The sequence below is a fragment of the Stomoxys calcitrans genome, chromosome 1 (genome assembly GCF_963082655.1).
Source record: "Stomoxys calcitrans chromosome 1, idStoCalc2.1, whole genome shotgun sequence".
NCBI classification, from domain to species: domain Eukaryota; kingdom Metazoa; phylum Arthropoda; class Insecta; order Diptera; family Muscidae; genus Stomoxys; species Stomoxys calcitrans.
In genome coordinates this window covers 50,661,405-50,687,666 of record NC_081552.1, presented here as the reverse complement: position 1 = coordinate 50,687,666, position 26,262 = coordinate 50,661,405, and the positions used below count along the sequence as shown (strand labels likewise).

General features: G+C 37.5%; 1 protein-coding gene across 2 annotated transcripts in view; it reads left to right on the top strand.

Annotated features, from left to right (window-relative positions):
- LOC106085507 (uncharacterized) overlaps window positions 1–24,697 on the top strand; it is a 41,457-nt gene extending 16,760 nt beyond the window's left edge. The window contains exons 2-10 of one of the 2 annotated variants that reach the window (XM_013249784.2): window positions 1,345–9,014; window positions 9,078–9,975; window positions 10,051–10,111; window positions 17,278–17,495; window positions 17,554–18,062; window positions 18,285–18,453; window positions 18,527–18,730; window positions 23,937–24,304; window positions 24,364–24,697. In XM_013249784.2, the coding sequence (XP_013105238.2) occupies window positions 1,345–9,014; window positions 9,078–9,975; window positions 10,051–10,111; window positions 17,278–17,495; window positions 17,554–18,062; window positions 18,285–18,453; window positions 18,527–18,730; window positions 23,937–24,304; window positions 24,364–24,558 (10,292 nt within the window). In that variant the 3' untranslated portion in view covers window positions 24,559–24,697. Of the gene's footprint in view, window positions 1–969; window positions 9,015–9,077; window positions 9,976–10,050; window positions 10,112–17,277; window positions 17,496–17,553; window positions 18,063–18,284; window positions 18,454–18,526; window positions 18,731–23,936; window positions 24,305–24,363 lie in introns of both variants that reach the window. The other variant, XM_013249783.2, reaches the window with a different exon arrangement.
- Window positions 24,698–26,262: the final 1,565 nt, after the last annotated feature.

Sequence of the window (26,262 nt, the reverse complement as noted above, 5' to 3'; positions counted from 1 at the left end):
GACAGAATTTTTTAGGCAATTTGTAGCATTGCAAATTACGTTAAAGAAATAACGTCTGCTTTAGTTTGAAATTTTATTAACGAACCCATTTCACACGTACGCTTCAAAAATGTTTCCACAAACTGCCATGAAGGGCTTAATACTTTTAAAATATTTTTTGGTTTGATTTTTGAATTAAACAGCTCTTTTAGGGGCTAAAATCCCAACAAAAAACCTTTTAGACCTTTAGGGGTCCTTATCATTTATTTATATCCAAAATTTGGATCGTGTTTGAGTACAAGTAAATAAATTCACATACGAAATCCTGATTAAATTCACTACGAATGTAAATTTCCATGGCACATATTTCTCAAATAAAAACAGTTTCCTCCCAAGCTTATACAAAATAATAAATAACCCCTCCTGTTACAACATCTCAAGATACTTTCCCAAACAGACGATTTTAAAGGAAACTTTTAACGTTTATCCTCTAATAGCCATTTGACAAGTCTTGCAATTAGCATTACTTAGCTCAGTTAGCTAACAAGTTCGTTTATTCATCAATTGTTTTCGGAAAGCATAGGTTCAAATCCCGCCAGCAGCACAAGTTACGAAAGAGTAAAATTCTATTTATTACGGCACAGGCCGACAATGACCACAGAAACCGGTATATATTTTATAAGAGAGTTCTTTTGATTTTGTTTCTAAAAATAGCTCTATGCTTATCATGAACATGTGACACACACGAAGTTTAGCTAGTTTGGCTGAGTGCGCTAAGGCGTCAGCACTCGTGGCTATGATTGTTTATACCATTTGTGTGAGCATGAGTTCGAATTCCTGCTATGGCGTTTGGGTTTCAAATTCTTAAACATTGGTGTGTAAGTGTTTTTATTATTATTTTTTTTTTTTTTTGAATGAGTATTGGATTTTTTATTTTGTTTTGTGGGATTTATGTATGTATGTGTTTTGCTTTTTCTGTTTCTTTTTTAGCTGCTACACCCAAGCAATCGTTTATGATGAAACCCATTGTACCGCCTAAAATAACCATAACAGCTCCAGAGGCGTCTATGACTAGCAATGATAACAAGCAAACGCTGCAGACTCATCAAGAGCATATGAAAAATTTTAGCCCTGAACAACGCATGAGGCATGTTAAAAGCTTGCTGCATAAAAAGCTTTTGCAAAGGCAAAACTCAGGCGAGGGTCAAAAACTTTTTATACATCTTAAACCACCTTCTAATGAAATAATAACACCAAAACCGCAACCACCAACACAAGCCTCATCATCAAGCTCATCCTCCTCGCCATCACCAACGCCATCTCAAACAAGATACAAAAGTAGTAAACAACTATTACAAATTCCAGATAAAGCAGCCTTGCATCCGACTTCCTCAACAATCCAACCGCCAGAAATCAGGGTTATCAAAGATGGCCAGATAACACAATTGCTGCCGACTAAACCTAGAATTATAAATGGCAGCAAACAACAGCTACAAAAATCTCAAGTCCCGAATTATGAAGCCACATATAACAAGCAAAGGGCACAGCCACCAGCACCATTGCCACCAACGCTGGCAAACTTTGAACGTCAAGCACCTGCTCTGCCCACGCAAAAGAGTTTCAATCATCAACCAGCACTTCCACGAAATGAATGGGCCCACCAAACGTTATTTAGAAAATACGACGATATGCCTTGCATGCCAGCCAAATCCTATTCTTGCCCCAATATGGAGAAGGCAGCGCCAGTTGCACCAACTCAATTCAGGGATTATGCTCCCCAGTTACCATACCGAGGTCCTGAGAATTCCGATGGCAAACATTGGGTGACCTTACAAGATCCCGAAAAAATAGATGGCAAATTAGTAGCCACCTCCTTGTCAAGTCTTGACAATAAAAGCTTTTTACCCTACGCACCCACCAACAGTGGTCAACGAATTTATCATCCAAAGCCTGTTCAAAATAATAGCCAAGCACAATTTTATTGCAATGCTTCAACTGGTTCCAACACATATTCATGTGTGGATAGTTATTTTACACCAACAACTCCACAAAATCTTCCAAATACTCAAGAACCTTCGGTATTGTCCTACAATAAACCTCCAGTAACCAAGATTTTGTTGAAAACTTTGCCCACCCCTTTTAACACGGCGGGTAAGCAGCAAGTAGCTCCTCAATCACCGATCATTAATGTTAGAAATTCAGACGAGATATTTGAAACCACACCCACAAACAAATTGCCCACCAAACCAAAAACTCCCCAAAAATCGCCACAGGATATTGCACGCAAACTTAATTTTGAAAATAATTCCCCCAGAGAAGGTGCAGCCACCACAAATACAGCATTTATGATGCACGATTTACTATATACCAATACTCCTCCCAATGGAATACCAAAGGCCTCCATTAGGCCTGTTTACACGCCTCCCTCTATAGCACGGCAGCGCATAGTGGTGCCAGATGTTTCTCCCTTGAAGACACCATTTCCCACCTCAAATGTGCCCGAGGAGTCACCTTTGCCCAATATAGATACCTTCAAGAAGCCATATCCCTTGCCCGATAATAGCTATTACCAAATGTTGCCAACAGAAACTTCTGAACAAATAACTATAAATTATCATGTAGAGGAATGTCAAACAACTGATACCAACTCCAATGCTTCTCCCTCTGATGAAATTCAGCCTGATCAGAGCCATGAGTATAATGAAATTCCTAGTATGCATATGGCTGCTCCAAATTCTTTGATTGTCTTGGAAAATAAAGTGCTATCACAAGATGAAATGATTGATCTGACGGCATTGCGTTTATCAACGTCAAAAGTGAATGCTCGTTTTGCTAGGCCCCATAAGCCCATACCCGAAGTGGTGATAAAACAAGAGAAACCTGATGATACCGTCATTACAGAAAGCGGCCAGACAGTCAAATCGAATGCTCAACATAATAAAAACATAGGATTAACGCTAATATCATCCAAACAAAACCGCAAGTATATTGTGAATGCTTCCAAGCTAAAATTGCCTCCAGAAAAAATAGCAGATCTTGCCAAGAAAATTGCTGAAAGAACTGCAGCCAATAGGAGAAACGCTACCATAGCAGGCCTTGCGCCAAATGAAATTAAGATAAAGGAAGAAACCAGCCAGGAAACAACAAGAAGAGTATGGATAAAAACCACTGAGCCTTTGGGGGCCAACAATGTCAACAATCAGCAACAGCATCAGCACCAGCTTATGTACCAAAATCCACCACAACAAATAATGGGAAATTTCATAGACAATGCCTGCCAACAGACACAGCAACAACAGCAACTTCAGCAACAACAGCAACTTAACAATTTTGCCAAGAAAATCTTTCTTATTGTCAAAAAGGAACCTCAAACATCCTCAACAACATCAACCTCATCTTTAATGAATAATTCTGTTGATAACAATTTTCCATTCAAATTGGAACCTTCTACCAAACAGGAGCGACGTTCTGCATCTCCCTCAAAACCCCCCAAGGTTCCTTTCAAATATTCACCCACCAAATTTCGCCATTCGGCTGCTGAAATCATAGACATAACAGATGACGAAGCCGAAGATACATTCTCCGCAGTAGACTTTATAGCCTCCCTTAATAAAGGTAATCCCATCACAGAAGAGACCGAACTGGAGCTATCACCTGAAGAATTAAACTTAAATGCTTCATGTTCTATGAACTTCTCACCTTTACGTATACCATTTTCACCACGCAAAAGTAAAGTATCCACATCGCAAACTGAAAAAGCACCTTCGGAAATAGATGAAGTTTTAAAAGGAAATTCTATAGATATTGGAAAAATTGTTATGCTGGATGGAGACAATAGAGTGGTTAAAATTGAACCTCAAAAATTGAGTTTAACAGGAGCAGGCACCACTAGGGATAATGAATCCGTAATGGTGGACACCATAGTCATAGAAAGTTCCAAGGGTCGTGATCATGTAAGCCTGCGTAAATCTGTGGACAAGCCATTAAATACCACCTGCCAGGTAGGCGAAGAGCTTCGGGCGAAAAATCATAGTAACGGTTTAAAAGAATGTCAAAATACTATTTCACGGGGAGATAATGAAGAACTAGAGCCAGAAGAGATGATAAGGATTTCTAGGCAAAATGCATCTAACGAATCTGACGAAAAATTGCCAAAAGTGCCAGAAACCGAAAAAGCCATTGCCGAAGAAACTGATGTAAATCTTGAAGTTGAACATATTACCAACAAATCTGCCAAAGCCCATTCCGAAAATACCAGCATGTTGAGTTCGATAAACGGGTCCCATGATGAACAAAATAATGAGCAAGCTCCTGTGCGAAGCTTACAAGTCAAACAAATCAGTATAAAAGTTGTATCCCCCTCAAAATTATCTCCCCTTAAGCAATCAACAACAAATAAATTGTGTAAAAAGAAGGAAAATTTGGGAGAAGAGGAACCCAAGGCAAAAGAATACTTAAAAGTCAAAGAAATGGCAGAGCCTAAGAGGGAATCAATTGCTGAAAATCAGCTGTTTTCAGACAGGAAAGAGGTGGAAGTTATTAAAGAACTTTTGCCGCAACAAACAATTGCGAGTACAATAACGAATAAATCTTGCCAATCTTATGCAACAGATATGCCAACTCAAGATTTGTCCCTACCAACTATTGTAGCTGTCCCAGAGAAGGCTATAAATTTGAAATCCATACTTAAAGTAGGATCAACTTCAGTGACTGAATCACCTCATACAACTGCATTAGAAGTAACTAATTCTCAAAATTCTGCACAGGACACAGCAATACCCAGTGCTGTACATGATACATCAGGTGCTGTGGAAGGAAATGTTACTGCTCCCATTGTCTCCAAGAGAATATCTCGCTTCAAAAAAGGTAAAATTAATTTGGTGCAACGTAATAAAGCTTCGCCTGGAGTAAATAAAGGAGGGCATTCCTCAGTAACATCGTCAACTGAAAAGGAAAATAAACTTGCCTGTGAAACCAAAACAGCTTCTGATGTTCACAACAAGGAAGGGGAGGAGAAAACGAATTTAGATCCCCATGAGACCTTAAAACAGTCATTTAGCATAACGAATGAAAGATTAAAAGAAAGGTATACACCTGAAATTTTAGCTGCAGGTGAAGCCATGCTAGATTTGGCACAACGATCTCTAATGACTTCTGGGAAAAGTGTAAGCACGTCAAATGAAACAATGGGTGTTGATCATAGAATTTCTTCTCAAGACACCATAACGAATACAGAAATTATACATGAAAGTGATTACCAAGGGCTTACAACAAATAAGACTGAAATGGTTACCGAAGACCAGAATTTCCAATCTAGTCGGCAAACTGAAGAAATGCATATCAGTAAAACACCATTAGAACCAGTTGCAAAAACGTTTGAAGCTTCAAATTTGGAAACAATACATGTAGGAGAAAATGTTCTAATTTCGAACTCATCCCAAGCTAAGGTTTTAGAACAGATGATGGTGAAAGCGACATTTCAAGCAAACGATGATAACAGTTTGGTTTCTAGCATAGATTACATTGTAACTGCCGAATCTGCATCTGAAGAAATTTCGAACACTTCGCTACCCGCTACAGACGAAAATATTATTCCTCAAGCTTCATGTCAAGTTTCAAAATCACCCAAAGAATTGAATCTGACAGCAACAAGCTTAGCAAAAGATGGCAGCAAAATGGTTTCTAGCATAGATTCTGCAGCGTCTTCCAAATCTGCAGTAGAAGAAACTCTCAACACTTTGCTACCCGTAACAGATGAAAACATAAATCCTCAAGCTTCATGTCAAGTTTCTCAACTATCTGAATCATTGGCCTTGGCGGCACCAACTCTAGCAAAAGAAGATAACAAAATGGTTTCTAGCATAGATTACATGGTATCTTCCAAATATAGAACGCAAGAGACTCCCAACACATTGCTACCCTTAACTGAATTTCATATATCTCCACCAGTTTCTAATAAGAGGGAAAAAATAATAGCTGCAGCTGCTACAGATTCCAATATTGCTCAAAAGGAGACAACAATTGTTGCAACTACTCCAGAACCTACTATAGTTACTGAAACTTCACATAAAGTTGCGGAGAATGAGTTAACGGAATCCAAGCATTTAAATTCACCTAAAATCATAACAACTGGAATGTCAGAAGTTAGCCAAGAAGCTTCTATAGCAACTACTACAGCATTGAATAAGAGTCAAATATCTGATACAGTTTTCATGGAGCCTCACCATGAACTCATCAACTTTAGCGAAAACTCTCCAAAAATAACAGAAGAAGCTACCCCTATGCAACAGAAAGTTACAACCCCCACTCAAATCACAACAGTGGAGAATGTTTTCTTACAAGATGAGGAGTCTTCACACCAACAACAAGATCTCCCTACCAACAAGATGGACACACAAAGTAAGATAACTTCAGATGTGATGGCAAACGTTATAGGCCTTAAAGAATCAATTACAACCATTTCCCCTGAGGATCCCTCAAATTATGGCTTTATTTCTCAACTTCTTCACCCACACCAAATACCTAAACGTAAATCCGTAGGCAAAGAAACAAATGAAATTTCTCCCCAGTCCTCAGTCACAATTCCCAAGGAATTGAGAAAGGCCGCTGTATCGTTGATCGATATAGTAAAAAATCCTCCCAAGGATATACAGGGATCACCACCACAAATACCATTTAAAAAGAAAGTGGAACCAAAGCCCAAAATTGTATCGACATTGGAAGAAATTAAGGGTATTAAGAATTTGCTATTGAAAATAAAGAAAACAGATAATACGGAAGAGAAAGGTGATAGTGTGGAGAAAGAAGATGAAAACAATAGAGTAAATGTATCAAAGGAAAATGAATTGAAATCTCAAACACCCAAGGAAGTGATATCCAAGGAATTAGTACCAGAATCAGGGAATATAAACACTGAAGCTAAACAAACTTTAGCAATTGATTCGAAGACATTCTGCTTAGCTACAAAAGCATTCGCCAAAACTGAAACTGCTCCTATGCATACTACATCATCAGAAACCAAAGATGAATCTTTGGAGCCAGCAAAGAATTCGAATAAATTAGAAACAAAATCTAAAGCTTGTCATCGAAAACGAAGAAAATCTGAAGGCGACTTTCAGCATCCATCCAATAACAAAATTAACGAAGTAGAAAAATCCCCCTATGAAGATAACACTTTGCCAAGTGGTCTCATCAAGCAACCTTATATTCCCAGTCCCATACGAAGAAGAAGATCTACAAGGCTAGGTTTGTGTAGCTTGGCTGAAGACAGTACTGAGAATTTAACAAATAAAACCAAAGCAAAGGAACAAAAAGTCCCAGAAACAAAAGTCTCAAAAACAACAAGGAGACAGCAAAAGTCCATGCCAGAGCTTAAGGAAGAAATTTTCAATAAGGCTAAGGGAGATCAAACGATTTCTCCAAGAACAACCGATACTCTTTTCGATACTATCAAAAATACAGATACCGCCACGACCAGAAGAACAAGATTTTCCTCTAAACCCTGTGATTTTGAACAATTAAGAACCAGAGACAAGGACGCTGGTTTATGCTCCAACTTCCTGGATGTGGAGGCATCTTATCCAGACAGCAAGGAAGAAGAAATTAAAACACCTCCCGCATCCAATCAACGTAAAAGGTTGCGCAAAACCTTGAATGATATCAAAAAATCTCATAAAAAGAACAGTAGTGACTCTGAAGACGAAGAAAGAGATTTTGATACAGCGCATGATGGTGAGATACCAACCACAGACTTTTTAGGTTTCGATGACAATTCCGTAGGATATAAGAAAAATCGTAATACCAACATGGAGGCTGAGAATGGAAAAAATTCCCCCATTAATGCATCCACAACAAAAGGTGGCACTTTGAAAAATTGGCTGACCACAGGAAAGGCCATTTCACCAACGTCTCCCAAAGAAGGGATATCAAAACGACTGCGGCATGATAAAAAATCGGAAGCTATATGTGGGATACCCTTGAAAAAACGTCGTTGGGAAGCTTGTCACAAAGCCATTACAACCTTTGTAGAGACTGATATTACTGATGATGAGTCACCAGCAAATGATGAAGATAATGATTTGTTAGAGATTAAGCACAATACAAGAAATGTAAAGACTGTGATGATGAATAGTAGCCATAAGCCGGCAGCAAAACCTAAAAGAATCAAATTAAATGTAGATGGTGAGAGTCTTCAAACCATAAAACCTGCCTTTATAGAACCCAAGCCAATGCCAACTTTGGTTAGAAGCAAAGTTTCAGAAACCGATTCTGATACACCGATATGGTCTGGCAAGCGTATTAAGAAACCCAGAAGACGTTTGATATCGGATGATTTCAAAGATGAGTTTAAAAATACAACGATAGAGGTATTAGAAGCTAAGACAGAGGAGCAGCTGAGAACAGCAGAAGTGCCAAAGAAAAGTCAAAGTATAGCTAAAACAAAGGAAGCCAAAGAGAGCACAGATACTAAGGATGATAAGATTGAGGCCAACAAAGAGGAGATAATTGTTTCGAAAACCAAAAAGAAAAGGGGGCGAAAATCTTTAAAGGAGCGCGAAGAGCTTAAAACTGAAAGTTCAATTATCACATCGGCTATAGTCGACAATAGTCCCGACCCTAAGGAGGTGTTGCCTAAGGAAAATAAAACTGAAACTCCCATTAAAGATAATGCAAAATTGGAAGAAGTAACTCCCAAAGTAAAAGGCAAACGAGGTAGAAAAAGAAAAGCACCCGCTGAAGAGTTAAGCGTTGAAACAAAGCAGGACACCACCCCGATAACTTCTACACCAACTGCTGCTGGAATTACGCGAACTCCTGGCAGAGCAAGAGTTGCAACTGATAATCCTTTTAATCCACGCCTATTGCTCATAAGAAAACGAGAGCAACTAGATTCCAATGAAGTTCTAACAGAGGCAAACAGCGGAAGTGGTCCTGTACAGTGTGGTCTTTGCTTAAAAAGGACAAAGGAGGCTAAATGGGTGACTCATTTGGCAGAACATTATGGCGTTGGTTGGCAAGTGGGGGAACAAGAAATGGTAAGTAGTCTGAGTCCAACTACTAGTAGTTTTGAATGATCTTATTTTGTTTTGTTTTTGCAGAATGTAAATTATCGTCCAGCTGTTATAAATTCCATTACGGGCTATATAAAAGACACCGAAATCAAAGGTGTTAACTGCCGCATGTGTGGTAGACTGTATCGTTCTGGTTTGGGAATGATCATGCACATAGAGACTTGTGGCTTGGAGAGACAACGTGTGGATTGTGAATTTTGTCATAGAAATTATTCAAGCACCTCTTATGTAGCACATGTGCGTTTATGTCCCGCAAGAATAAAACTTTCCAAATCACAATATGAGCCAACAAATAAAGAAGGCGAAGAGGAACTTTTAACTGCTACCGGTAGGGCGAAACGTCATTCTACCATAAGGGCCGAAACAAGACTGAAACAAATGGGAGAGGAAATTCTAAAGGAAAAAGAAGACTCCCCAGATTTCAATGCTTTGGATTATGTTAAATACAATGGTCCTTTGGGCGAAGAAGTACGTCAAAAATGGTCAAGTGATATTGGGAAATTCGATAAGGCTTTTTGTCCCAAAAAAATGTGCACCTTTGTCAGTGATAAACTCGAAGAGCTAGAGGATCATATAACAAAGTGTCGTTATGTTATGAAGGTGGGTTATTATTGTGCCTTTTGTAAGCATCGTTACTTTGAAAACGAAAAGAAAGCCATCCAACATGTCTTGGAAGCACATAAATCAAGTGAAGATTTCATGGGCTCCGATTCGGACTGTGACATTAAAACGGGTGATGAGGCTTCTACAAATGGTGAAGACGATGATGAAGATGATAATCTATCTGAAGAGGCCGATGATGGTGATATGGAGAATAGTAGCAAATCTGCTGCGCGAAAAACTCCTAAACAGAAAAGAAGCAGATCATCAAAGCCTAGATGTCCTCCCAAATCCAATGCAGCTGCTGTCATATTGCGCAAAAGGGGTATGTTATTTTATATACAGAATATTTTTAAGGTAATTTTTATACGATTCTTTGTTTAAATTTTGTAATTTGCAGTTTTCCAAAGACGTACCCGTGATGGACCCGCCGAGATTGTACATCAAAAATGGCACAGCTTGTATGTATTAATCCTAATATTGGTTTTAACAAATAAGAGAAGGCAAAATGCGGATTATATAATACCTCATGCCTACCCTATAAGTAAATAATTATCCGACGAAAATTATATGTTCAACGACCTTATGAGTGTGAATAGGGTGTATACATATATGTAAACTATATCTTGCTCTGAACTGGACATAAAGAGAGGACAGAGGGACAGATAGACGGACATACAGAAAGACAGACGGAGAGACAATTGAACAGACAAACGGACAGACTTACAAACAGAAAGAACGACAGACTGTTTAACATCTATCTATTCTCCATTCCATCCCCTCCAGACGGCATAGAGATCGTATCATATGCGGACGATTGTACGATCATGGCATCAGGCCCCCCATAAATTGATGACATCGGCGATAAGTTGAACGTCTACCTCAATCTGAAGATATCTGCCAACAAATCTTCATACCGAGCTGACTGTGATGGTCGATGGAGAAATGATTCCGATCATCAAGTATCCTAAAATACTTGAAGTCACATTTGACAGCTTCCCATAAGCCACAGCAATTTGTGATTAAGTCACAAGTAGGAACAAGTGCGCAAGTCACTTGCCGGCATCACTTGGGATGCAGACAAAGCAACCTTGTTGGCCACGTACAAAACAATTGGCCGGTCTTATGCAGTACCAGTGTGGTCTCGTCAGCTCTGTGACACGCAGTGGAATAGTATTCAGATCTGTCAGAATGCCGCCCTTCGAAATGCGACGGACTGTTTCTTCAGTTGGGCCACATCCATCACGATACAAAGATTCTACCAGTGGAAGACATAACTACATGCTGTCTAAACAATACCTTTCGGGCTGTTATCGTAGATACCATCCAAATCATCATCTTGTGGATAGGTATCCACAGTCCAAAAGCCTTAAGGTAGATCTACATGAATTGAGCGTGACGTTCAGCGCTACAAAAGATAACCTCTAGATCAAGCGGCATATCAAGCGGGTCTAAACAACATCCAAGCAGTCACGGTAGCAGATGCGGTAAATAGCTACCGGGTGAATGTAGTCCTACTGGATGAATGTAGTCCTTGCACATGAAGAAATTGCCCTCCCCCGGCAAACCAGAGTAGTTCTGGCTCAATTACGTTCCAGCAGATGCAGCCGCCTCAATTCCAACAGAGCAACGAATGATGCTGGGACCACACGACACTTCATCTGTTTAACTTCCCAGCCAAACCCACTCGACACAGACCCAGATCCCTCTGGGCGTACCCAATTTTGGTCGCAGAGTTTCTGGATCTGGACACTCAACAGAATCAAGCAGACAAAAGATAGATACAACAACAACCACCATTGATATTTATATAAGCCTACTACCAAGTATGGGTCGATTTGGATTATATTTGGTTCAGATGTCAATAAACCTTATACAAGCCACAGTTAAAAATTTCAGGATTGTACGACTAAAGATCACATATCGGTCGATATGACAGCTATATTAAAACATGGTCTGATATGGACCACATTCGGTTCGGCCTACTGCAACTCCATGTTCCAGATTTACCGATCTGGACCATGTTTAGTTCGGACAACGAGAGGGCTAGTTCGGACAACGAGAGGGCAAGATCTTAACCTGCGTATAAACAAAATCCGTATCTGTACCAAACTTCAATATCTCAATTTTTGAAGGTTGTAGCGTAATTACAGAAGGCAGGCAAATTTTTAAACAGTCTTAGAATTTTACGACCATCCAAAATATACTCGTATGTACTTTGTAGGGTCACAAATGGATATTTCGTTGAGTTGCAAACAGAATGGCTTAATGAGTGTACCTCTATCCTATGGTGATCGGTATAGTTTTTTTTTAGTCTCTGCCTATAAAGAGAAACCGTGCAAGGAACTTGACAAATGCGAGCTTGTTTTTGTTGTTGTAGCAGTGTGTTATACACTGAGGCGGCAGCCCTTGCTTATAAAGAACTCCATCGGGTCAATCCGGCAAGTGTGGCCTTTTTAAGCTACATAATTTATTTATTTTATTTATTTCATTTCATGCTATGCGAAGCCATCAGGCCTATAAACAATCACACTATGCATAAGACGTACTTTTCTAAGTTAAAAAACTACTCAATTACATATAAAAAAACTTAAAAAGCTTAGAAAATGGGAAAAAAATGTTTTAACCTATTTAATATTGGGTTGCCCAAAAAGTAATTGCGGATTTTTCATATAGTCGGCGTTGACAAATTTTTTCACAGCTTGTGACTCTGTAATTGCATTTTTTCTTCTGTCAGTTATCAGCTGTTACTTTTAGCTTACTTTAGAAAAAAAGTGTAAAAAAAGTATATTTGATTAAAGTTCATTCTAAGTTTTATTAAAAATGCATTTACTTTCTTTTAAAAAATCAGCAATTACTTTTTGGGCAACCCAATACTTACTGAATCTAGATAAAACTAAATAACAAATAAAAAACAAATTACTAAAAATTATAAGCAGTATCTGATTAAAAAAATCCTACTCAAAAAAGATCAACGTAATAAATTAAAAAAAAATTATTAAAGCATAATAAAAATAAGTGAAAAAATAAGTTATAATTAAACCAAAATATACAAAAAAATACAATAAAACTCTTGGCTTTAAAAACAAATTATCAAGAATTGAAAAAAAAACAACAATACGCACGATAAAAAAAAAAACAATCCGTAAGACTATATAACAGTTAAAGTTGTTGACAATTTGACACAAAAATTAGAAGCGCTGATAGTGTAGACGAAGACGATTCGATAAAGATCTTGTTGAAAAACTGAAATTTTTTGTATCCGCAGGCAACGAGTTGTACAAACGTGCAACTCTTATAAAAAAAAAAGTATTACACAATAAAATATCTACCCTCGGAAGAACCAACTGATTAGTTCTGGTAGAATGACAAAAATTAAATTCACTAACAAGAAAAATAGGAGACCGACATTTCAATAACTTAAAAGAAACAACAGCAAACCATAATTAACATACGACGGGAAATCACAACCGAGAAAACGACACACATAGGGCGTTATATGAACACGACGACCTACACCGTAAACAAAACGAATCATATTATTAAAAGCGACCTGAAGACGGTGCATGCTCCCTTGCGACGCACTGGAGTACACCCCCAGACAATATAAAATGGCCGGCAAAATTAATGCATGCGCCAAACGCTCCCTCACAAAGAGGGGTAAATATAAACTCGTGGTATACAGACTTCTTAAAGAAAAGTTAACCTTTGACATCACGGAACTAACATGCCGATCAAACCGAAGCCTGTCATCTAGCTGAACACCCAGACAATCAACGCTTTGCACAGAATCTATATCTACATTATCATATTTAACACTAACATTATTGTGACAGCCCGAAGATAAAAAGAGCTTTAGTTTTAGAAGCGTTAACACTGAACCTATTCTCCGCCATCCACACACGTAACGATTCCATCGCAAAATTAACTTTCGTCTGAAGAATATTCAAAAATCGGTTATCACCCTTAAAAAGCGATTGGATCAGCATATGCAAATGGAGTGCACCAACAATCCAGACGAGAAAAAACATCATTGACAAATAACACAAAAAGAAGCGGACCTAATACTGAACCCTGAGGAACACCGCTTCTTACAGAAAGAACACTACTACATTACCATCAACACAAACAAACTGGCTCCTACCTGTAAGATAAGAGCATAACAATGTACATGCACTGGTCGAAAACTTATAAACGGACTTTAATTTACTAAGAAGAAGGCCATACTCCACTCTCTCAAATGCCTTTTCCAAATCTAAAGGCAATAGCACGCAACATCGTGACCCACCCAGGTTTGACCGGATAGAATCTGTCAAACCCAATTACAATGAGGTTGTACTCCTACCTCGCTTAAATCCACAATGGGCATCACTAATAAAACGATTACTTTCCAAATAGCCAGGCATTTAACATTTAATAACATGCTCGACAATCTTTGAACAAATAGGTAAAATGGAAATCGGACGGAACTCCTTTAGAGCGTGATAAGACTGTTTTTTTCTCAACAGGCACTATTTTGGCTAATTTCCAATCGGACGGAAAAGAAGAAGTTAACAAAATAGAATTTACAAGATGTAACAGATGACAAGACACAAGAGGACAGACTTTCTTAAGAAATTTTAATGAGAAACCATCTACACCTGCTGCATTGGACTTAATGGCAGAAAATGCCTTATCCAACTCCCACAACTCCACACGTTGAAAAGCAAAACCAATATAGTCATACTCCCCGAGAGAACTACTTTGGGAGTCCAATTGGTTTCTATTAAAGGTCGTATTCAAATCCTCCACATTCAAATCACAATCATACGACTTGCAACAGCCAAGTCCATTGGATTTTAACAACGCCCATAACTGATTTGTGCTTTTATTGCCCTCAAACTGCAGTACATTAGCTTCCCTTCTAACAGTTTTGGCTTTATTCCTGCCTCTACAAAAAATTCGCCACTTAACATTGGATCTATTCTCCAAGAAGGATTTAAAAGCAAAATTTCGAAGCGATAGGTGATATGAAATGAGGGGATTGCTAAACCAATCCTTACTCCTAGTCCTTATCGCCTTTTTTTATAGGAAACACATTATGAATAGACCCAAGACAGCTACTAAAACTACTACATTGAAAATCAACGTCACTAGTGGAATACAAAGCGGAAAAATCAGCAGACGAAACAATTTCCTGCAAATCATCACAACTCAAAGCATTATAATCAACATTTTCAAAGAACTGCAAAACATTAAGGACTGAAACGATAAGGGACACGAAAATAAGGGACAAACAACCTGGTTAGTAACACAGACACAACTACGATCCCTAACAAGAACAAAGTCGAGTAAGGAAATAGAATTATGTACAGCACTAAAATGAGTAGGTAGAGAGTTGTGGACAATTGACATATTAGGCCGCCTCCAACTTTCGCGCACACTATAAGAAGACGACAAATCAAAAAGATTATTATTGAAATCTCCCAAAATTATGACGTCAGAGTATGTCACCAAAACTTCAGCAACTTCACCTTCAAATGCCCGAAAATTTCTCCGCGGAAGATATACAACACCAACAAGAACATTTTTAGAACCAAGTAAAAGTTCTTCAAACAAACATTCAACAATCCCATATTGACTATCACTATAAACAACTTTGTACTTAATAGACTAAGAGAGACAAACAAAGCAACACCCCCACATCTCACACACGGACGATCATTTCTGCAATAAGAATATCCCGAAATTTCAAATGGACCCGACGGTATACTTGGTTTTAGCCAAGTTTCGGAAACACCTATTACACTTAACAAACTGTCAACAACAACATTTCTTATTTCGTTAATTTTAGGTGACCTCTCAGAGAGGTTAAAACTGCGGCAATTAAAATGCCCTACACTTAAATTATCACTATAAGCACACAATGAAGAGCGAAAAAACGAATTATCGCACGTAATATTACCTAAGTTGCAAGTATTCAAAACTAATGACGCTATAAGGGCTCAATGAAAAATTAATTGCTAATACAAAAAAAAAAAAAATACAAAATAATAGAAATAAAAGACTAGTACGCACAGGATCCACATCTCCATTAGCGTCGCTTGACTCAGCACTTCCAAATAATTGATCACATTCAGTCGCACTTACTGTTTTAACGTCACCATTTAGAAACGTGTGGCTTAACCTTGGGAATATCTCTATTTGTAAAGACGTATCTCAATATGTGCTTTTGTGACAGCAGCTTACGATATTTAAAAACAAGGTTAGAGGCAGGTGCGGTAAGATGATCATTTAAATACACACGGGAGTCAACGTCGCCACCTGATCGAGTTAAGCCTAGAATAGTTCGCCATAATCAAACCCTTGGTATTAACGGAATTGAACTTGACCAGCACCATCCTACCAGCAGAAATATAACAGCAGTGATTAATATCACTGGGGGCAACCAGCACTCCGCACAAGCGGCCAATTTGTATTACTGGCTCACGCAGATTGGTTGTTGTTGTAGCAGTGTGTTGTACACTGAGGCGGCATCCCTTGCCGATGACGGACTTTATCGGGTCAATCCGGTACGTACAACCGGCTGCCTTGGGATTGACGCAGATTGGTAATTGATCTCGGCATGCCAGTAATAAGAATATCCGCGTCTTTACTGAACCAAATTAAACTGCTCCAACTGCCGTATTCTCCCACACACAGCCTAGCATCAACATTGGCAATATTTTGCTGACAAACAAGAACATCAGATTTGATTTTCTGAAATGAAGCAATAAACTCACTTCGAAAGGAAGCAACAAAACCATACACCATTGTTTGAAAATCCTGCAAACATTTCTGCATCTGCTCATCAAATTTTTGTTTCATAGACCCAACAAAGTCATCAAAAAGCCCACGAATATAACTGAGACGATCATCTGCTGCTTGCTCAGACGGGCCAACACGTACACTCTGTAAACCAGTAACTGCTATTGAATAATGTTGTCCCAAAAACACTGGAATAACCGACACCACTGGAACGCGCATCACCGGCACTATCATTAGCAAATTGACTGCTATTGGGTAATGCACCCCTCAAAACGGTGGAATTAGCAACACAACTGGAACGCGCAGAACTGGCTTTATTACCACTGTACTTCTTACAGGGGAACTGCAACGACTTGCTTGTTTTGATTGCATATTGAAATCATGGTTGAAATATTGATGCACTTTGTGTGGAAATAATTGGGGCAGCCAGAACACCCAATGCTGTAAACTCCACGAGTGATGATTTTGCCACAAACAGGACACTTCCAGCTTCGAGGAATATCATGTTTAACAGGTGCAGGAACCGTGATTCAAAGGCGAACAATGGCAAAACAAATCAAATAAAATGCCGCGAAAACGAGGCAACACACAGCAACAACAACAAGAACGCGCAAAAAAATCACGTAATGAATGTGGTATCCAAGTGCGAGATGCAATTAGCTTATTAGGCAGATGACAACAGCGGAAAAATTTCGTAGATCGGACTACGATACACTACTTTAGTTTAATATTTAATTAATATTTAATTATTTAATTAATTTTTCACGGAGCTCAATAAAAACACTCAGCTTCTCATGACTTTTTTTTTTGAAAATTCAATTGATTTTCTTTCTGTTTACAGCACAACATCCAACTATACCTCCGAGGTTTTGTTTAATGACTTTAAAAGTCATCATTCAGTGTTAGAAACACAACAGTACACCAAACATTTGCCCTGCCAAGAAATATCGATGAAATTTGTCTTGTCAACTTCAACGCAACTACACTCAAGTATAGGTGAACCACAAACAGGTTTGGAATGGCAACAGATTCAACGTTTTCAAACTATAAATAATGCAAGTAAGTTTTTCCAAATCCATATTAAAAGAAAAATATAATACATAACTTATAATTCCAGATGATACCTTTCTCTTTGTGGGTTCTCCTGTTATATGCTGTCAATGGTTGCCTCTGCCCGCCAATGCTACAGAACAATATCTGTTGGTTGTATACCGCAAAGATATGTTCAAATATACCAAACTTCTCAATCCCAAACGTCATAGAAGTAGTCTTTTGATTTTTAAAGTTACTCAAGAAAAACATGGTAAAAAGAGCAGAAATCCACATATACAACTTCATTATGGTGTCACTATAGAAAATGCTCCCATCTACAATATATCATTCCTGCCCAGTGGTGGTTATAATCAAGATGAAAATCGTTTGGGTTTAGTTGCTGTAGCATCGGTGGAGAGCAATATTAAGGTGTATAGTTTACCGCTGAAATTGCAGAAAAATAAACAACAGGATGATATACCTTTGATAAAGATTGCACCTAGTTTTGAATTAAAATTAGATCTTTTAGATCAGGAAGAAACAACGAAGCATGTACTGATGGAACCTCAATGTTTGCAGATACATTGGTCACAGGTAATATTTTGAATGGAAGAAATGAATGAGAATTAACATTCTCTTTAGCTTACTACTCCTTTAAAGAGTCTTAATTTAGTCAATATAAGAAATCGAGATAAGAAGCGAATTTTTATCATATAAAAGAAAATAATTTTGTAAAATTGACGGCAATATTCCGACTTTATCTTGCAAAATTACGATACTAAAAATGGAATTAATTTTTTTATTTATCATTTACAGTATGCCGGTCACAATCATATCTTTGCCAGCTTTTCAAATGGCTTCGTCGGCATATGGGATATAACAAATGATTCGCAAGAGAATCTGAACCGTTTTGAAATGAATGGTGGCGAATCTATACAATATACTCCTTTAAATTATTTCTTTACAGGAGAAAAGGGAATAAAGCGTAAGTTTTGCATAAGTAAACCGAACCTATTAATGTAATATATTTAGCCGTATGCCTCTCATTTTTTTTACAGATTTTGCTTTGCATTACGATCCCATGGGACCCAGATGGCTGGCTGTAAATACTTTCTGTCGAAAATTTGTTATATATGATATAAGAAACTTAACGCAACCAATACCTTTGAAAGAAGACTATGCAAAAAATATTGTACGCTGCATGGACTGGTGTCCTCTATGGGAACCTGTAATGGTTGCCTACTGTGATTCAATTCCTAATAGTAAGTTGGCAATTTTATTTGAATATAATAATTTAAATATGTTATATACATTTACCAGGCTAGGTAAGATTGAAGGATATCGAATTTCGATTTTCAAAAGCTTTGGAAGTCGAATGTCTTCTTCCATTGGGTTTGTTCTGGCTGGAAAGAAATTTTATCGTATTTACTCTGGAAAGTTGCTCAGTACTCGCAGGGATATTCTTCAAAAGTCTCTTACCAAAAGCGTAGTGGGCCGAAAAAAATGGTCTAGGTCTTAATCCATTGAAGGCAGAAATTGTTATTTTCGGCAGAAGGTTTGAGGATTTACTGTAGCATTTGCCTCCTTGGGAGTAAAGAATGTTTTTTTTTTTAAGAAAAACGTAAAATAACAACTTCATTGTCTGAAAATAAAATTGAACTTCAAATCTAACATTTTGGAAAAGAAGAAAAAGGCTGTTTGCGCGCTATAAATCGTCAAATGGGCAATCGTTGGGTGGTTAAATCTATCTCAGATCTATAATGCTATATGCACAGAACATTGTTATACCCTACACCACTGTTGTGGTACAGGTATTATAACTTTAACACTCAGAAGGAAGAGAGATAGACCAATTGATATATACACCGATCGACAGAGAATCGATTTCTAATTCGATTTGGTTATGTCCGTCTGTCCATGTTAATTTGTGTAAAAAGTACAGGTCGCAATTTTCATCCGATCGTAAAATAACAACTTTATTGTCTGAAAATGAAATTGAACTTCAAATCTAACATTTTGGAAAAGAAGAAAAAGGCCGTTTGCGCGCCATAAATCCTCAAATGGGCAATCGTTGGGTGGTTAAATGTATCTCAGATCTATAATGCTATATACACAGAACATTGTTATACCCCACACCACTGCTGTGGTACAGGTATTATAACTTTAACACTCAGAAGGAAGAGAGATAGACCAATTGATATATACACCGATCGACAGAGAATCGATTTCTGATTCGATTTGGTTATATCCGTCTGTCCATGTTAATTTGTGTAAAAAGTACAGGTCGCAATTTTCATCCGATCGTCTTCAAATTTGGCACCGACATTTTTTTTTTGGCCTAGAGACGAAGTCTATTGAAATTGGACAAAAATGGTTCAGATTTTGATATGGCTCCCGTATATAGGTTCGTCCAATTTGGACTAATATTGCAATAATTTAGTCATTTGTTAACCAATTAACTCGAAATTTGGCAGGAAGGATTTATGTCTCTTGACAATATTGGTGAATTTCATAGAAATCGGTTCGAATACATACATATATATATCGTCTGATTTCCACTTCTAGAGCACTGCAAGCACATTTATTGACCAATCTTCTCAAAATTTTGCACAACGCTTACCTTTTCACCTACCACGATACCTAAGGAGTTTGGTCGAAAGCGGTTCAGATTTAGATATATCTTCCATATATAGGTGAATCCGATTTGGATTTATATAGCAATATGTGGCCATTTGTAAACCGGTTCACTGGAAATTTGGCACAAAGGATTTTCTTATGGCTCTCGACATTGCTGGTTGTTTTCGTAAAAATCGGTTCAGATATAGATAGAGCTCCCATATATATTTTTCGTCCGATTTTCACTTCTAGAGCACTGCAAGCACATTTATTCACAAATTTTCCCAAAATTCTGCACAGCGCTGTCCTCCATACCTACCACTATACCTAAGGAGTTTGGTAGAAATCGGTTCAGATTTATATAAAGGTCTCATATATAGGTTAATCCGATTTGGACTTATATTGCAATTATGCGGCCATTTGTAAACCGATTCACTCGAAATTTGGCAGAAAGGATTTTCTTATGACTTTACATTATTGGTAAATTTCGTAAAAATCGGTTCAGATATATAGTTTTCATATATATTTTTCGCTTTCATTGCAAGCACATTTATTTACCAATCTTCCCAAAATTTTGCACAACGCTTTTCTTGACCACTACCACGATATCTAAAGAGATTGGTCAAATTCGGTTTTGATTTAGATATGTATTTGATATAGATATTGTTACGGTAACCCTAACAATCTTCTATTTTATTGTAATAATCTGGCAACTTCATGGCAGCGCAGCTGGCTCAACAGTTTTTATATTTCTGCACACACGCTGAGTCAAGTTGTAACCGTCAACCAATACACATCTCTTAAAGACAATTTCATCATACTTGCTTAATTACCTTTTATTTTTCATTAATATCATTTAAAGTATTGTTTAAATAAATAAATTGATTGTTATGTTTTAAACATCGACTTTCTATTGATCGACCATCTCGTAAGAACATAACAGATATCTATATATATTCTCCCGACTTTGAGTAATTTGCAATCATGTGGCCATTTGTCAACCGATTGTCACAAAAATTGACACACATTAATTTTCTTATGACTGTTGCCATTTTTGTTACATTTTATCAAAATCGGTTCAGATATATATTTATACATCGCCCTACTTGCAAATATAGAGCACTGGATTACAATTTTGAAGACATTTGCTGGAAAGTTGATACGGTTTGTTTTAACCCATCTGGAAACCATTAAATTCGGTTCAGAATTACATATAGTTCTCAATTTTCACTTTTAGGGTAGGAAAAGGGTATAATATGGTCGTCACCGCCCGACTTTTTTCCTTACTTGTTTTAATTAAAATTCAATTGAAAATAAATATGTATTCAATCAATTATTTGATTTTTTGATTGAATCAGAAATTGTTTTTAATTAAAAATTTGGCTGAAATTTTTTCAAATAAAACAAAAGTTGATTCAAACATTTTAAGGAGATATTTTTTTTGTTTTCAATTAAATTTCAAGATAATCTGAAAAGTCAAAATTATTTTTTTTATTTTGAAATAGGTAACATTTTATCATAACATTTTTAATTGAATCAATTAATTTTTTAATCGAATGCATTTTTATTTACTTTTAAATATTTAATTGAAAATTCAAAAAAATTGTTCGTGAAATCTTTTTCTGTGCTTACAAAGAGTCTCTGATCGAGCCTAATGGAAACATTTTGGCAGGAGAACTTCTATCTGCTGTATTTCGATTGGTAAAATTGCCGAAGATTTCCAAATTCCTTAAAGTAGGTTGTTGTTGTTGTTTTAGCCCCATTTGCAGGTGAAGGTGGCGATCCTCTTCAAGCTCTTATAGATGAGCAAGCTCTTTCCGATCTATGCGACCGATCGCCGCAGCAACATTGAAAAACACTCAATAAACAGTTATGTTTTGTTTCGGGTTCTACGCTCTGAAGACCCAAAATGTCAAAATTTTGTCAAATAGTTTGACAGGTTAGCATGTCTGCGTGTGACGACAATAATTTTTATTGACATTTGTCTTAAATCTCTGGATGTCATAGTGGGTGGGAAAAACATTAGCCGGAAGTCGATTCCACATACGAACTGTTCGGGCGAAATAAGAATTCTCTCTATAATGCATTGTCCGGTCCGATGGCCAATCAATTACAAATGGGTGTGAGTTCCTGGTATGTCTAGTATTTCTCACAAACATCCTTATATCAGGAATTAGAAGACGAATATCAGATGATCACACACCATGAAAGTACCGATAGAACAGCGCCAAACAACCCACATTGCGACGATGTTCAAGGGAGGCAATAGAGTTGAATAGCCCACTGTCCGCAATCAACGCCATCTCTCTCTTCTGTACACGATCCAGTTGCTCCAGGGATGATTTTTAAGCTCCGCCTTATGAAACTTGTATAGATGTTAAGAAGATCAGAAGGAGTGAAGTAATTCTTACACAGTTTAAGGAAGCCTAAGCACTTGAATACTTCTTTCGACACTTCAAACATATGCTTAACCCAATGGACATCATTTTGTATTTTCATGTCCAGAACATCAAGAGCTTCTGATTGCTCAACATCTATACCGTTGATAGACAAAGATGATCGTAATGGGTCAGCGAATCGTTTGTGTGACAACAAACAGCATTGAGTCTTCTGCGCATTAAAATCTATTCGATTCATTGGACCCCACTCAGAAATGGCCAGCAAATCCTGCAAATCCCACCTTTTGTCCTCAATCTCTCGAAGACTCGGCCTATGGTCGAATGAGTACGAATGACATAGATTACTACTATCCGCAAATGAGTAGATCGAAATCTATGTCTAACTCAACAGATCGTTGATGAAAATAAGAAAAAAAGGAGAAAAGGAGAAAGGACACCTGCGGTCAAATTATGTTCATTGGATGAGAATATGTGAAAAGTTTGCCCTCGTTGCTTAATGGAATGTTCGAAGCAAATTTGCATTAACAGTTTAAAAAAAAATGTGGCTCAGACCTTTGAAATTCCTAAAGTCGGACGGCACCTTTATATAGGGGCTACATTTGTATCAAAACGTGGACCTTTATTTACAATTGTTTGTAGGAAGCATTTCTTGCTTCAGAAAACCAAAAATGCAAAATTACTGAAAAATTGGTGGGAAAAGTGGCTAAGACCTTCGATATTTCTTAAATTGGATGGTGTAATTAGATAAAGGAAATTTTTTGCAGAGAGGGTTTCTTCTCAACAAACATTAAAAATACATAAAATTGGGCAACACATTCATGAGAAAGCTATACCGAAACATGGACCGATATTGACCAATTTTTGCAAGGAAAATTCTGACTGAGAACCGAAAATGTTGAATTTCGACCTCTTTAGTTGGAACATGTGGCTAAAACCTGTTTCACTGTAACTGAAATACGCATTCTACCAAGAACTTACCTTAAACTTTGAGCTCCGATCGTTGTGGCAGCCATCGTTATCATGAGAAGCTTAGCTGAGAGTTACCAGGCGCGTTCACAGGTTGCGGATAGTGGAATGCGCTATACAGTATAGCTGCAACTGCACTCGCGGACAAACAGCATATCTAGCGGAGAGTCTCAGTGAGAGGCCGGTTTTTGCTTAAGTATTGAGTGAGTAACAAGAGATGTTATTAGCGCCTTTACATAACCAAAGGCCATTCATATTCTCGAGGCGATCAGTCCTATGGACCGGAACGACCTTGCTCACCGTTAAGAGCTTAACGAGAATCGCTACCTTCACATGCAAATGTGGCTATAACAATAATAACAACATAGTTTTTTTTATTTGTTGCCATTTGACTTCTGTCTACACAAGACAGAAGTCAAAACTTGTCCAATGGTGGAGGATATATACAATTTTGGCAGGGCTAATTTTTTGTCTCTCTTTGTTTTAGATGGTCGTTGCGTTCTCAATATAAATCCCACAAATATCATGTTTCAACAACAAAGACTGGATAATTTCGTTAGTGCTGTTACTGGCATCCATTATACACCAATCAGCAACATGTGCGTGGCCTCAGTCGATAATGGTGATATTTTGTTTATGGACCCCAGAGAAATACACTATGAACATGTAGTGGGTAAAAAATTTGGAGAAAGAAGAATACTAACCTCCATGGATGTTAAACAATTGGATGGTAAACCCATACAAAGAGTTAACAACAATAAAAAGAATGAATGTAAAGATCTTGAAGGCGAATGGTGTATGCATGAATACGATTACAAAGAGAAATATGGATTGGTATTTAAACCATTAATGAAGGTGAGATTGATGCCAAAAAGAAAATTCTTGTATCTAGTTTGTTTTTCTCCTTCTTACAGCTCAGGGAATCAATGAAAAATGCTTATTTCAATGTTAACCGTAGAGCTCCCCTTAACATTACCCCTTATATGCGCATCAATGCACTACGTTGTAATTTAAATAAAGGTGCTAAACATTTGGTTGCTGCCGGCTATGAAAATGGTTTCATACGTATAATTTATTTTAATAAAAATACCCAATTTCAAAATTGGTAAACATCAAATATTAATATGTACATAACTTATACATAGTTTATAGTATTTAGTCTAAGTAGTTATTAATGCAATATTAATTTTTTTATTAATTTATTTAACTTTTTTAATGGACCCTAAGAGATTTTTACCGCCTGTATTTTAAAACCTAGTTTTCATTTTTTTCTGAATTTATGGATTTTTTTTTTTTAACATTAAATATTAATAATCTAAATATCTGATAAGTTTCTTTTGTTTTTAGAGAATTACATTATGAAAAATTATGAAGTTTGATAAGATTTTGTAAAATCAGAAAAAAACAAAAATAAAGAATTTTTATACACAAGAAAAAAAAAAATAGAATTGTATACAGTAGGCGTTATTTATGAGTCCCATGCCACTATGGACATGGACATATGGGTGAATTCATATCCACACCCTCTTTTCAACCTAACCTACAGTGGGTGACAAAAGTCCATGTACCATCCAAATTCAGATACCTGATGATTTATTTATGCTAAGGAACTCTTAAATGTTAGTAATGAAGATAGATTAAAAACAATCCCGTATCATGTCTTTCATTTACAATTAAACAGGAGAATATATTTAGCAAATCTGAAGGTCGTAGGCAGATTTTTATAGCCCATTGTATGTATTTGAACTATATTATTTAAAAAAAAAAGTGTGCCCAGCACGGGATAGCTGTGAGCGCCATACAGGCTGGAATTTTTAACTCCAATCTGTGTGGTGCTTCTAGCTGTCACGAGAAGCTTAGTTGCGGGGTATCCATAGGTTTCGTATAGTGGTATGCTCCATATTGTATCGGGCGCAGAGTCTCAGTGAGAGGGCGGGCGGCACCGGCTCTTGCGCAAATACTGAGTGCCTATGATGCACGATATGACAAGGCGAGTTATTGGGGCCTAAATAACCAATGGCCACGCCTAAATAACCAATGGCCATAGGAGTTTGACGAGGATCGCCACCTCCACATGCAAATGTGGCCACAACAAGAAAAAAGTTATAAATTACCCAACAAAAAATCACCCTACAATAATGAAATTGGTTTATCCTTCCAAAAGGCTCTCTCAAATATTACATTGGACTGTGATAACGTCGGTACCGGTATACGGAAGAATGATCACGAAGGTTTTTCACTCTCCCCTTTACCCTAATTTTCAGAAACGCCAGATCTCGGAGATGGGTGGTGCGACTTAGTGTGCCCTCATATAGTACCCTAGAAATAAAAATTTGGTATCAAAATTTCGGATGGGGTACCTAGGGGGGCCGCCCCATCCTAAAACCTACCAAACATATATTTAGACCAATCACGACAATACGGACATATTTACCGACCATGGCAATATGGGACTCAAATGAAAGGTATTTGCGAGTAGAATACGAATCTGATATCCAAATGTGGGACCACGTTTCTGGGGGTGGACCCCTTCCCCAAAACAGAACAGGACCATGGGAATATGGGGCTTAAATAAAAGGTATTTGAGTGTAGAATTAGAATCTGATATCCAAATATGAGACCAAGTGTTTGGGAGGCCGCCTCTCCCCAAAAACCTCCCCCAAAGGGGACACATTTACAATCATAGCCACATGGGGCTCAAATGAAAGGTCTTTGGGAGTAAAGCACAAATCTGATATCAATATTCGGAAAAAGTATCTATGGGACCAACCCACCCCCACAACACCACTGAAATAGTAAGTTTTTAGAGTGGA